General features: G+C 36.9%; 2 protein-coding genes across 2 annotated transcripts in view; one reads left to right on the top strand and one right to left on the bottom strand.

Annotated features, from left to right (window-relative positions):
* Positions 1–3,319: 3,319 nt before the first annotated feature.
* Positions 3,320–7,529, top strand: LOC124389559 (cyclin-dependent kinase 2 interacting protein). Its single transcript, XM_046854939.1, has 5 exons — positions 3,320–3,444; positions 4,799–4,958; positions 5,038–5,170; positions 6,192–6,321; positions 6,750–7,529. The coding sequence occupies exons 1-5, from the start codon at positions 3,438–3,440 to the stop codon at positions 6,950–6,952; spliced, it is 633 nt and encodes a 210-aa protein (XP_046710895.1). The 5' UTR covers positions 3,320–3,437; the 3' UTR covers positions 6,953–7,529.
* A 1,364-nt stretch (positions 7,530–8,893) lies between these two features.
* znf839 (zinc finger protein 839) overlaps positions 8,894–14,679 on the bottom strand; it is an 11,520-nt gene continuing 5,734 nt past the window's right edge. Inside the window, exons 5-7 of the mRNA XM_046854934.1 lie at positions 12,738–12,884; positions 11,456–11,572; positions 8,894–10,319 (exon numbers count right to left, since the gene is read on the bottom strand). Of these exons, the coding sequence (XP_046710890.1) occupies positions 9,651–10,319; positions 11,456–11,572; positions 12,738–12,884 (933 nt within the window). The 3' untranslated portion in view covers positions 8,894–9,650. The remainder of the gene's footprint in view (positions 10,320–11,455; positions 11,573–12,737; positions 12,885–14,679) is intronic.

Raw genomic sequence — 14,679 nt, 5'->3', positions numbered from 1 at the left:
GCCAAGGAGGAGGTTTATGGATGTGGTAAAGAAAGACATGCAGGTACCGGTAGTTGGTTTGAAAGCGGGAGATGTCAAGTCAAGTCAATCACCCTTCTATTAAATCAAACTGCCCACTTAGGAAGCAACATTGATTGAAAATCAATTTCACATGCTGTTGTGCAAATGGACTAGAAAACAAGTGGAAATTATAGGCAATTAGCAAGACACACCCCAAAAAAGAAGTGGTTCTGCAGGTAGTGACCACAAACCACTTCTTAGTTCCTATGCTTTCTGGCTGATGTCTTGGTCACTTCTGAATGCTGGCGGTGCTTTCACTTTAGTGGTAGCATGAGATGGAGTCTACAACCCACACAGGTGGCTCAGGTAGTGCAGCTCATCCAGGATGGCACATGAATGCGAGCTGTGGCAAGAAGGTTTGCTGTGTCTGTCAGCATAGTGTCCAGAGCATGGAGGCGCTACCAGGAGACAGGCCAGTACATCAGGAGACGTGGAGGAGGCCGTAGGAGGGCAACAACCCAGCAGCGGGACCGCTACCTCCGCCTTTGTGCAAGGAGGAACGGGAGGAGCACTGCCAGAGCCCAGCAAAATTACCTTGAGCAGGCCACAAATGTGCATGTGTCTGCTCAAACGGTCAGAAACAGACTCCATTAGGGTGGTATGAGGGCCCGACATCCACAGGTGGGGGTTGTGCTTTTAGCCCAAGACCGTGCAGAATGTTTGGCATTTGCACCAAGATTTGCACCAAGATTGGCAAATTTGCCACTGGCACCCTGTGCTCTTTACAGATGAAAGCAGGTTCACACTGAGCACATGTGACAGATGTGACAGATTCTGGAGACACCATGGAGAACGATCTGCTGCCTGCAACATCCTCCAGCATGACCGGTTTGGCAGTGGGTCAGTAATGGTGTGGGGTGGCATTTCTTTGCAGGGCCACACAGCCCTCCATGTGCTCACCAGAGGTAGCCTGACTGCCTTTAGGTACCGAGATAAGATCCTCAGACTCCTTGTGAGACCATATGCCGGTGCTGTTGGCCCTGGGTTCCTCCTAATGCAAGACAATGCTAGACCTCATGTGGCTGGAGTGTGTCAGCAGTTCCTGCAAGACAAAGGCATTGATGCTATGGACTTTCCCAGACCTGAATCCAATTAAGCACATCTGGGACATCATGTCTCGCTCCATCCACTAACGCCACATTGCACCACAGACTGTCCAGGAGCCACCTTATCAGGAGCATGCCCAGGCATTGTAGGGAGGTCATACAGACACGAGGAGGCCACACACACTACTGAGCCTCATTTTGACTAGTTTTAAGGACATTACATCAAAGTTGGATCAGCCTGTAGTGTGTTTTTTCACTTCAATTTTGAGTGTGACTCCAAGTCCAGACCTCCATGGGTTAATAAATTTGATTTTCATTGATAATTTTTGTGTGATTGTGTTGTCAGCACATTCAACTATGTAAAGAACAAAGTGTTTAATAAGAATATATCATTTATTCAAATATATATATATATATATATATATATATATATATATATATATATATATATATATATATATATATTGGATTAAATGAAATATATTTTCGATTTTAAAAATATATTTTATTGAGCATTACAGCATACAACATATATTAAACATATTTGTAAAATATATTTTGGCCAAAAAAATATATTTTGTTTACCATATGGGTTGCACATTTTTGTACAATAAAATAATAAATGTAATCTATAACATGAACAGATTTAGTATTTTGGGGGTATTATTTAAGCAGGCTACATTTAACCCACCTGCATGAAATCTAACCCCCTAATTCTTTTGCCTTAATACATGAAGAATTACTACAATGGGTCTGATACACCTACACAAGTAATACTGTATGTGTGAAATAATACATTTAATTCTATAAACTTGATTAAATTAGGTTGTTTTATACACACACTTTACAGTAAGTAGAAACATTGTAAATATAATCAGTCAACAGACCAATCTCTTTAACTGTCATTTTTTTATAAGTTTTTATTTGTGTGTTGTCTTAGTTTGCAAATCATTAAATATGATTTTGTGATTTTGTAGAATGAATAATTTGTTTTTATAATAATTTAATATTAATGGCTAGAAAGGTGACTAATAGATTTTCTAATAGTCTAGCCAATGTAATAAGCAAAAAATAAGCTCTAATATAACTACAATGCAGCTCAATATACAAAGATGGCTGTACAAACCTCCTGGGGCTTTTGATTGATTGATTGATTGATTTAATGTGTTGTACATGACAAGAAGATACAGCTGGAACCCAGATTCGTTCATAAAGAAGAGACGACAACCTCATAGATTTGGTGGCAGCGGTGTGAAGAGTTGGAAAGGTAAGATAAATTTTTTTGTTTTGTTTATTTAGTAAATGAGGAGAGAACTGTAAATGGAGTCTGTTATCACTTTAGGACCAGAAGTACAGACATCCACCCTGGTGCTTGGAAGGGAAGACAAGGTGAACTCCAAGGAATCTATTCAGAAGTTCTCCATCCAAGATTTTGCAGTCTGTCTTGCTTCCAATTATTCCAGAGTTTTAATATTTTACAATGAGTTTTAATTATAGATAGAAAAATCATGCCACTATTCTTTATGTTCTCTTTAGAAATGTTTGCCTAAGTGTCTTGTAAATGTTTTGCTAATTGTACTGAAAATAAAATCAGTTACCCACTCTCAGATTTTATAATTGAATTAAATTGTGCAGCATTTTTTGGAAGAATGTTATTCTGTTAACATGCACTTTATTAAAAAATAAAAATAAATGCAGGAGAGAAAATATGCAATAAAGGTGTATGGGGGAATACATTTAATTTTATAATAAGCATTTAAATGGCTGTTTAAAATAGTGTTTGACATACGCAATGACAAAAAAACAATGTAAGAATCGATTTATAAAAAAGACATTTAATTAATAAACATGTTTCGTTTGATTTAAGTTTGACTTTTTGTGTAAAAGATGAAATAAAAACAGAGGTTGTAATGTGTTTGTATTGTTCCTTTCTCTAATAATAAAGTAATATCTGAAGCACTCGGTGATTCATCTCGCTTGAGATGCCCATTAGACGTTGAATGATTTTATTCTCCCGCAAACACATGAGTATTTTACCGCACACACCCGCATTCACCATTAGATCTTGTCCCGCACTAAACTCATGCGCCTCTGGGGTGCAGGTGTTCAGTCTCCGCCATGCGGCGCTACATCCTTCCAGTGACCTGCTATTCACAGACGTGTGCAGCTCATCTCAGTTACTCATCAGTCCAGCAGGTGGCAGTACTGATTATTTCATTATTTAATGTAGTGCAGGGAAATAATCAGCAAGGAAGACAGATAGCGTGTAGTGCAAAGAAGATGAGGAATTAATACTGATTGTAATAGTTTATAGACAGAGTTACGTGTAAAATGGATGGTAAGATTATTTTCTCATAAGATTGAGCCGGTACTTTCTAGCTACTGTTACTTATGTTTTAATTGACCAGATGTTTAATTTGGTTCTGATGCTCACATTATTAGTGTTTATTTAGACCTGAGTGAATGCAATGAGTTATAATCGTGTTGATGAATCTGAAAAAGGCTTTCTTTAAATAATGCTTGTATTTATATAGATATAGTTATTCTTTAGTGTAAAACATTTATTCTGGTTTTGGCATTCATCGCTTTTTTTTTTTTTTATATAAAAATGCTTTATACTGGGTTTAAGCGAATACCTTTGGTATAAAATAGATGTAATCCACAGATGGATGGAAATTACGTGATTTTATGCTAAGTCAGGCATTCATATTGTGTAAATCTCACCTGACTGTGTATTATCCCATTTATACAGTAACATGATCATTTACCAGCACTGGCAAGTTATTGATGTTTCAATGCAAAATTAATCAAATGAATAAAAACCGACAGTTTGTTAGTTAGTTCTTTATTATACATATAGTTTAGATCTAGAATTCTGCTTTCTCTGATTTCCACATAGAGATGAATCTGTGAATCACAGTTTAGAGATTTTAAATGTTATACAAAGTTTGTTAGTCAAGTCAAGAGGCTTTTATTGTCAATTCTACTATACACAGTGGTACACAGTAAAAACAACGTTTTCTTCAGAACCCTGTTAATAATAAATAAATGATGGTGGAATGGATTGAAATGAGTAATGAGTGTGTGTTAAGTTCAGGTTGTACAGATCGGTAACACATTTGAGTGTGTGTGTGTGTGTGTGTGTGTGTGTGTGTGTGTGAGAGAGAGTTCCATTTCAGTCTTGTGTATTGAGGTGCCTGATTGCTTGCGGGAAAAAACTGTTGTTACTGACTTTTTGTAAAAAGTCCTTAAAAGAAGAAAACATCCAAATTGAGTGTCTAAAAGTCTTGCACAGTACTACTAAACTATTTCATATATTGTGGTGGACACACATGGACTAAAACAAAGTTTATTTAGAGTGAAGATGTAGATTATAGTGTTACGATCTGAACAGGACGAAAGAATAGACTGAAGAAGCTGCTCAGACAAGTAGTGAAACACTTCGATCCAACCAGATAGAAGTCCAGTTGACATGACCCAACTTCCAGATAATGTGAAAAGGAGGGCAACAACAAATATTTCTACATGTATATTGTGATGACACTAATTTACTGCTTGTTTAGATGGATACTGCCACTTTAACCCTATCGTCTGTGTTTTTCATGACTGCCTATAAAACTTATGGCACATACTTTTACTCCTGTAATGGGCACCATAATAAAGAAACAAGGGAATTTTCTTTCTGTAATCAGAAGCCACAAGCCCTGCAAGAAAAGGCAACTTGACTGGAAGTGCCAGAAAACTGAAGGACAATGCAGCGGACTGGCATAATTTAATCCTGAAATGGGAGCGTCTCAGTGATGAAGGATCCACCATCGCTACCAAAATAGTCAACTTTAGACTGAGCAAAGAGTAAGAAGCCCAATGTTAAACTGTCAGCATTTTCTTTAGAGTATCACAGTTTTACTCTTGTCCTTGTTCTCTGTTGCAGGTCTGTGAAGGATCCTGAGGTCATTATGGAAGGCAACAGTTTGTCTGGAGCTCCTGCAGAAAAAAGTGCATATGAGAGCAACCCAGAACTAGAGGAGGAATGCATCAAACTACAGAATGTTGTAGAGAGGATGGTATGGTGCGAGTGAAGGGCAGATTCCATCATAAATAGCATTTCCAGGTTTAGTTTGGACTGCTTCTAGAGAACTCCAGCTACATTGTGATTGGATTTTGTGTGCAACTAGCATGGTCAGATCAACCCATCCACCAAGTGACAAAGAATCATGATCATAACATTGAGAAATTACCATTTTTGTTCTGCCAAGACTTGATCTAAAGTAAGATATTCATAGCAGCCAATGAAAATGGAGAAATTGTGGGTCAACACAGTGTTAGCAAGTAATAGTCTGGTCTAGTTTAATTTAACTGTGTAAATTTATTATTAAAGTCTTCAAGAAACGACTGAAATACCTTTGTCACAAAGCATGTATCTAAACCGTGTTTGTCATCTAATGTGTTCACAGTTAAAGATTCTTTCGAAAATATTGAGAAGGATCAAAAACAGAACCTTTGAATTGCCTCTGATTCACAGTCTTGTCTTCAAGCACTTAAATATGTAAAGATCCGATCATTTAAAGAAGGAAACCGTAATATTATATTTTTTCTGGGTTTCAAGTCACGTTGGTTTGACTGGAAAAAAACCTTCTGATCTCAGACCATTAATGAACTTATATATTACAAACAAATGGCAGAAGGAATGGGGAGTATATAGAAATATTAAATAGTCTAACATAAACCCTAATACTAAAAGAAGTGTCTTATAGTTTTAAATCAAAGCTTGACCAAGTAGTCTACACCGGGTGCCGATTTCACCGAACAAGACTACACATGGGTTTCTTTTGAAGCTCCATCCTTATGTCTCTCATGTCAGGTTCCTTTGTCTATTAAACATCTTTTTAGACTGCAATTTTTACGATGCTGCTCGAAACGCTTTTACCCAGAAACATGTTTATAAATAATAAGTGTTTTATATAGTAATTTACATTTAATGGATTTGATGATGACCTTGTGTCTGCCATGTTTTTATTCCTAATGCTAACATTTTGTTAAAACATAATAAACTAAACAATGTTTTTTTTTCCTTTCTCTTTAAAGGCCCACATTCTGTCTAAAATGGAGAAAATGGTGTCTGCTGAGAGGGGGATTTGTAAACTAGAGGCATTTCAGTATGGAGAGAAAGGAAGACCCACACCACTGTTTCAGACTTGGTCCACACAGCAGTTCGGTACTAATCTAACATTTATTTCATTAAAGAATATTTATACTGACCTTTTATGGATTAAAAAACATCCTGTAGCACATTCTCTATGGTTCGCTAGCAGGTGAAACTATGTAGAACTATACAAAAAAACTATTTCCTTCTTAGAAAGTGTTGACCGTCCAAAACAAATCTTTTCTGAACCCCCTGTATGTGTGTCTGCTGCAATTAGTATAATTATGAAGTATGATGTCATAGCAGCGTGTGTTTGAATTATGATAAACAAATTCATTGAAAATGAGTTTGGATTTAAATCGAGTTTGTGTATTGCTTTAAAATTTTAAGATGTTAGCGTAAATGTTGAACAATATATTTATGCTGTTTGATTGTTCTATAATATGCACAATGTGTTTTTTTTTGTTTGTTTGTTTGTTTTTTTTTGCTGTCCACTGCAGTTGAAGTGTCTTCTAAGCTTTATGAAGTTTACAAGCAGGAGCTGGCGCTTAAGAGAACCATATTACGGGAAGTGGCCCACACAGCTAATCCAGATCTCTGCATGGTGTATCTGTCTTGCTGGCTCCATCAACCCTACATCCAGGACAACACCAAAATTCTCTTAGAGAGCCTTCTCATGGAGACGGGCCACAAAGCTGTCTAATTTATTTTAGTTATAGATTTTTTTTATTTTATGGAACCGGATGAAATGAGATGAAGTGTATGCTGTAACTTTAATACAGTGTTCATTGCAATAGTAAAATAATCATTTCTACAGTATCTTGGTTACGGTGTAACATTCTAAAATGAAAATGTGCGTTTGTAAACAGAATAGTATTTTTTGCTCTTAGACATTTGGCTTCGAGATCAAAAGACGAATATGAGATGACATGAGAATTTAGTTGACAACGTTAAAGTAAAAAAAGGACGATTTCTTTTCCATTACTATTCATTCATTGCAATAACTGAGTCAAGCCAGTGACATCAGATACTTTCTTCTTTTGCTTCTGCTTTTCCCAGCTTGTTCTGAACATCTGTTAGTTGGTATTTGTTTAGAAGAGTTTCACCTGAGAAGATAAAATTCTGCTTAATCTGGTTGAGGTCCGATGATTGAATGCAAATCTAAAACCTTCCACTTTTAATAAATGAAGTGCTTCTTTATGTTGGTATGTAAGTACTGGATCATTGTCTTGGTACATGAGGTTTGAAGCCATGACCCAAATAAAATGGTTACAAAGTCATTCTCCTGCTACCATCATAAGTAATGAGTAGATCATTTATTTGGCTTTTCCTAATATTTGTTTAATGGCTTTGATCAGTTTTCTGCTATAAAAGGGCTTGTATTTCTACAGGAAGCCTCTGTAGTTATCACGTAGGTTTACTACCATTAACAACCGACACAATATTCACTGGTCAAACCCAGGGCTCCAAGCAAAGAGTATACATTAACAGAGTACAACTAGAAAACAGGAAACCTGCCAGTCATGTGTTTTCAGTATTATTGATCATGTGAAAAATGGGTTGGTTAAACCATGCCCTACATTATCACATTTTAATATCAGGAACTGGAAGGTCACATATTGAGTGATATTCAGCTTTTGATCTTAAACCCATACGTATGAGCCTTAGCGACAGCAACGAAACAACAAGAATAAGTTGGAAGATCATTTGCATACCACAAGGCATTGAGATGGTGAGAATGTTAGCATTGATTTATTGCAGACTGTTCTTTTCATTTTTTTTTAAACCATTTTAGACCAGTTTTCTGTTGGTATCTGGATAAAATTATTATTCAAATTCACATTAGTTCAAACCCAGTTTTCTAATTTAATCTATTGACAGAATTTTAGACTCCTCAGCCAATCTGTGTGCAAAAATTAATTTTTACTATATGCTTATCACGCATTGTTATTGAAAGATTTTGTGTGTGTGTGTGTGTGTGTGTGTGTGTGTGTGCTTTTCCCCTCCAAAATGTCAACGTTTTTACCAGAATTGACCAGAAAAATGTTTTGGGGACACTCCAGTCAAGGAATTACATATTATATGATAAAAATAAATTTGGAGGCTGCTGGTTTCTGTAGAAAACTTATTGTGTGTTGGAAAAACAAGACTTATTTAATATACTTATATATTTTGTAATTTCAAACCTTTTGTAATACTTTTCCTGTACTTTATAGTTATTTGTTAAGACATTCAGTGTACATTATAGTCTTAAAATGTGCTAATAAATATGTGTTAACAGTTATCCTTTTATCCAGTTATCCTCAAGGAATTAATGGTTCGTATTGGCAGTGCAGAACTGATTTATTCATTCCATTTAAATACACCATGTAGATGAATTCGACCATTGTGGCTTCTTTAGGGCTCCACAGGATCGGTGTTCTATTGGGATTTCATAAGAAATCATTATCAGTTCTTTCCCAAACTGTTTACATCAACAACAACAAAAATTGGTTTGATATTCTGACACACTGGGGGCAGAAAATAGAAGAGTAACTTGACCACCGGTACAGTGGGACATCAAATCACATCCTGGTGAAGGTCCCAAAACAGAAGTTGTTATTTTTAGTAGTTTGGTCAGATAACAAGCGTTAATCGCAACAGCTCATTCACAAATATTGTTTTAATGTCATCTGTTTATGTATTCTCTTTGTATTACAAATATTGAGATGTTTGAAAAAACAGTATGTCCAAAGATTATATAAAAAAGTAATAAAATAGTGCTTTTTTTAAACAACTATTGAATTGGACAAACTACTATTTAACACGTAACAATGAAACAAGAGGTAACATGGGACTGTACACACTTAAGACATGTTTATCCACTTGTTTATCCATTTTTCTTTTCATTCTGGCCATTCTGTACATCTTAGTTTAACAACTAAATTGGCTTTTCTCTCAGAAACTAAACTAAATGAACATTATCAAGTCGTCCTTAAGCGATTTAAAACCAAAACACATACCAAGAGCAGTTCTTCATTGCTTAAAGCAATTTTCTATTTAAACTCAGCAGTATTTCACACTCATACTGTACATTTCTTCAAAGTATACAGTATACAAAATACTCAGTTCTGCCGTGGCCATAGACCTTGAAGACACGCAATGTTGGCAACAAAATGTGAAAGTATAAGGTCTATGTGAACTCCTACAACCTTCTAACCAAAGACTAAACCAAAAACAATGCAAATAAATTTGGTACAATAATAATAACAATTTGTTTTTACAAATGTACAAAAATCTGCAATAAAAAGTTCCTTTGGAAGAAAAAAACAAACAAACAAAAAAAACACCATGCTGATATGGTTGTCTTGAAATTTGATGACAATTTTGTGAAATGTTTTTTCAGGTCCTGGAGCTTTCACTCAAGTCTTTCTCTCAGGTTCAATGCCTAATAGAGCATGGACAGTCTCTAAAGGAACTCCTTCTGGAGCCTCGATGTGCACTGTGCTGCCATCAGGCCCATTCACAATCACTATTCCTTTGGAAGCAAGTTCCTCAGCACTCTGTCGCACGAGACCCTCGGCCGTTTGGATAAAAACGGTCTCTTCCTGAGCCTCGACAGTCTCCATCACTAGTTCACTGACAACAGGTTCTCCTAAAGCTTCTCCCTCGTCCAAACATTCCATCGGTGGAGGGTCACAGTTTTCATCTTTGTCTGAGATTTCCTCACACGTTTCTGAGCTCAGCACTTGTTCCAGCTGTTTCACCTGATCTGAAATATCCACACTCCCACTGTTGTTAAGAACTTCCGAAAGCTCTCCGTCGGGGTCTTCTTGAAGTTTCCCAGCTTCAGGATCGACAATGTATTCCGCCGTGTCCGTAGCTTCTTCTTCTGTCCTTGTTTCGGGGTCTGCATCAGCATCTGACAGGCTCTCTAGACGGGTCAGGACAACCTGTGGCTCCCGGAGCAGTATCGAGTCCTCATTAGACTCGTGCTTCTGAATGCCGTTCTGATTGACCGTAGCGGAGATGTTTTCTCCACTGCAGTTTTCCATTTTGAACCTTTTTGCTGGAGGCAACATCCTGGTATTCTATAAATCAGAGAAAGATTTCACATGAAAGTGAAAGACAAATAACTTTATATATTTGGTATCTGTTTGTATTTTTCCTAAAAGAGGACCAAAACACTATTATACAAATTCAATTAATTGGTTTAAGTATTAAGGAATGGGGAAGATCAGCAACCCAGGATGAGCAGATTGCATGTCTGGGCTCTCAGCTTAAAAAAAACAACTTTTGATCATTTGTAAACATGAACAGTTTAGATTTTTAAAACAATTCGAAATAAAATGCCTGCTTGGTTAAATAATTATATTTTACAATATTTTATAAAAGTGAAACTAAATACAATACACTTTTTTATTAAATTGATAAAAATTTATGTATTAAATTAGTGCAAGTCAAATTGAATAAACAAAAGTCAATAAATGGAAAAATGTAATTAAATAGTTTATATTTGTTACACCCCATTTGGGTAATATAGATGCTCTTTTTATTTCAGCATATTTAAACAAATGCCTTCATTAATTCACTCCCTCCAAATGTGGAAATGTTCTACTTTTAATAAGAGAAATTCGTGAAGCTGGACGTAAAACGGTAAAGAATCCATACCGCTAGCCACTTCCTGGTTAGCGGCTAACGCTAGCAATATGGATTATTTAGTGTTTTTATGCATGCGCAAAACAAATCTTATTTCCGGGACGGAGTGAGTAGCCGCAGTGACACTGCGCTAACTCTAGTTTTTAATACCCCTGGCAGTGTTCTGTGTTTTTAAGTTTAATAATAATAATAATAATAATAATAATTATAATAATAATAATACAAAATGCACTCAAAAGTGCAAGACGGAGTCTAAAAATAGACTATTTATCACTTTTTTCTGCAGAAACGGTGTTAGTTTTAGCACATTTGGCAATGCAATCATTTTGTAAATCTCCTTATTCTCCACACTATCAAGATTTTTGTCGGCGTGTCTCCCAGTTTGCAACCTGATTGATTTAGAGGCCCCAAAATCTCATAGATTTACATTTCAGTTTGCCTCAGCAGCAGGGAAAAAAGGCTGTTTGTCTTATTTGTAGTAGCTCCATTAATTATTTGGTTTGACAATAAAAGCAGTTTCGTCTTTAAAGGCAACACTGCGTATAAGAAAGTAAAATTAGATGCTCACCTCAATATTTCGTGGATTCTTTGTTGCTGGATTTCTTACTGCACCCTGTTGTCCATTAGAGGAGTTGAGGGGTGTAAATGCACTAGAGGGATCAGTAATACCCAGCGATTTTAAGACCTTTAGAGACACAGAAGTCATGTGTATTTAACAAATATTGTAAGTTATTAAAACAAATTTTTATTTATAAAGCACATTTTAAACAACGATAACTGTATAATAAATAAATATAATAATAAATATAATAATATAATAAACGTGAATCCACGGTGTTGGTTTTTGTTCATTTTGCTAGCGTGGGGGTTTTAATTTAGCGGTAATGTATTATGTGTTAGCGGCCGGAGCAGCACCTTTAAGAAGGTAGCGGATGGAGGTAAGACATGTGACTGAGGCATCATGACCTGCATCAAGAGTGAGTCATAGACAGATGTCTATTATCTCTGTTCAGAATCAGATAATAAATAAAACGGAAATAAATAACAGTTATGTATTCTTTCTGTGTGGTTATGTATTCTTTCTGTGCGGCCCGGTACCAATTGACCCACGGACCGGTGCCGGTCTGCGGCCTGGGGGTTGGGGACCACTGATCTAGCGGATGAGTATTGTGAAAGCAATTCCACAATGCATCCAGCAGGAGCTTTTTTAAATACTTTTTACAAAACTAGGACCCTGTACCAGACAGAAAGCCAATGTAGACAGATGTCAAATGAAAGCTGTGTAACCCATTAGGTGATGACTACCGAGTCCTGATTAGCAAAAATTACAATGTTCTAAGAGCGAAGATATAAAATTGTGATTGAATTGTTCCATTTCTTGTTTCGAGCTGAATGCTTTGATTTTATTTAAAACTGACAGAAACTCTTACTGATGTCGTTATAAATTTTTGGTCAAATCAAAAAATGACACCATGATTATGTCACGCCTCACTTTTAACATCATTCCGCATCGCATCATATTAAGTGAGTGCTACGAAGTGGGTAGCCACTCAGAGCACCGGTTAGATTTGGGTGTTTCAGCTTAACAATGAAAAAAACAATTTTTATACTGTAAAAGATGTTACCAAAAAGACAATGAAAAGACAAAGCCAAACAAAGAACCTTATGCCCATAGCGACAACAGACGGAAAACAAAATAAAAAAGATCCTCTGACTGAGATGAGATTGGAGTAAGTCAGGAGAACAGTCTTCTGAAGTCCAATATTGTACACCAGGTGTTCAGTAAGAATTATAACTATAATCATTTATAGTAATAAAGAAAAATAATAGAGTTATATAAGGTTACTCACTTCCATATTGGTGACCTCTATAGCTGCTCGGGAAGCTGGTGAAATACTAAAGTGCTCTTGTGCCATTTTCTTCACCTGGCTGTGGAGTTGCTCAAATTCATGATATACACTGGGAAACTGCTGCTTGAACAAATGGCCGTTTTCTACCTGTCATATCAAGAAAATGGGATATGATCAGGGCTGTCAAAATGAACACGTAAATGCACACAGTTCAACACAAATTCATCGTAGCGGATCAAATTTTAGTAACCCGTGAATAACGCAGCACGAGTTTTTGTTTGACTATTTTATTAAAAATATGCATAAATTAATATAAAAGAGGTAAAAGTCAAATCTTCAACACAACACACATGAATTCACCTTTCTTTGTCCTTTGTCTTTTCTTTACTCGGATATAAAAATAAAACAAAATGCACAGAAAAATTATTTTAAATCACTAAATCTTTGCTTTCCTGACACGCCAAGTATCGAGCACTAAAATCCGCCATGACGCACACATGCGGCAATTAAAGTGTCCGTGTGGAAACATAGCAAAAGCTTCGTTTGGTGTCCTGACGATTTGCAGCATTTAAAACACCTTCATTACTTGAAAACATTTACAAGAATATTTTGTCTTCGTGCTCAATTTTGAGTGTGGTTTTACTCATAACATACGTATCAAATAAAACATAACATAAATAAAAATGTGCGACTAATCACAGGTTAACTTGTGACAATCGTGCAATTAAATATTTTATTTGATTGATATCTATCCATCCATCCATCCATATTATATATTATATACACCTTACTAGTACCGGGTTGAACCCCCTTTTGCCTTCAGAACTGCCTTAATCCTTCGTGGCATAGATTCAACAAGGTACTGGAAACATTCCCCAGAGATTTTGGTCCATATTGACATGCTAGCATCACGCAGTTGCTGCAGATTTGTCGGCTGCACATCCACGATGCGAATCTCCCGTTCCACCACATCCCAAAGGTGCTCTATTGGATTGAGATCTGGTGACTGTGGAGGCCATTTGAGTACAGTGAACTCATTGTCATGTTCAAGAAACCAGTCCGAGATGATTTGCGCTTTATGACATGGCGCGTTATCCTGCTGGAATTAGACATCAGAAGATGAGTAAACTGTGGTCATAAAGGGATGGATATGGTCAGCAACAATACTCAGGTAGGCTGTGGCGTTGACACGATGCTCAATTGGTACTAATGGGGCCAAAGTGTGCCAAGAAAATATCCCCCACACCATTACACCACCACCACCACCAGCCTGAACCGTTGATACAAGGCAGGATGGATCCATGCTTTCATGTTGTTGATGCCAAATTCTGACCCTACCTTCCGAATGTCGCAGCAGAAATCGAGACTCATCAGACCAGGCAACGTTTTTCCAATCTTCTTTTGTCCAATTTTGGTGAGCCTGTGTGAATTGTAGCCTCAGTTTCCTGTTCTTAGCTGTCAGGAGTGGCACCCGGTGTGGTCTTCTACTGCTGTAGCACATCCGCCTCAAGGTTCGACGTGTTTTGCATTCAGAGATGCTCTTCTGCATACCTCGGTTGTAACGAGTGGTTATTTGAGTTACTGTTGCCTTTCTATCAGCTCGAACCAGTCTGGCCATTCTCCTCTGACCTCTGGCATCAACAAGGCATTTGCGCCCATAGAACTGCCGCTCACTGGATATTTTTTCTTTTTCGGACCATTCTCTGTAAACCCTAGAAATGGTTGTGCGTGAAAATCCCAGAAGATCAGCAGTTTCTGAAATACTCAGACCAGCCCGTCTGGCACCAACAACCATGCCACGTTCAAAGTCACTTAAATCACCTTTCTTCCCCATTCTGATGCTCGGTTTAAACTGCAGCAGATCGTCTTGACCATGTCTACATGCCTAAATTCATTGAGTTACTGCCACGTGATTGGCTGATTAGAAATTTGTGTTAACGAG

This window comes from Silurus meridionalis, chromosome 8 (genome assembly GCF_014805685.1).
Source record: "Silurus meridionalis isolate SWU-2019-XX chromosome 8, ASM1480568v1, whole genome shotgun sequence".
In the NCBI taxonomy this organism is placed as follows: domain Eukaryota; kingdom Metazoa; phylum Chordata; class Actinopteri; order Siluriformes; family Siluridae; genus Silurus; species Silurus meridionalis.
The sequence above is the reverse complement of the archived record's forward strand: the minus strand, read 5'-3'. Positions and strand labels throughout refer to the sequence as shown.

Excerpts from the sequence above, each read along its gene's own strand:
- LOC124389559 (XM_046854939.1), top strand. Across the intron at positions 5,171-6,191 it reads AGAATGTTGTAGAGAGGATG|GCCCACATTCTGTCTAAAAT; the intron begins GTATGGTGCGAG and ends TTCTCTTTAAAG. Across the intron at positions 6,322-6,749 it reads TTGGTCCACACAGCAGTTCG|TTGAAGTGTCTTCTAAGCTT; the intron begins GTACTAATCTAA and ends TGTCCACTGCAG.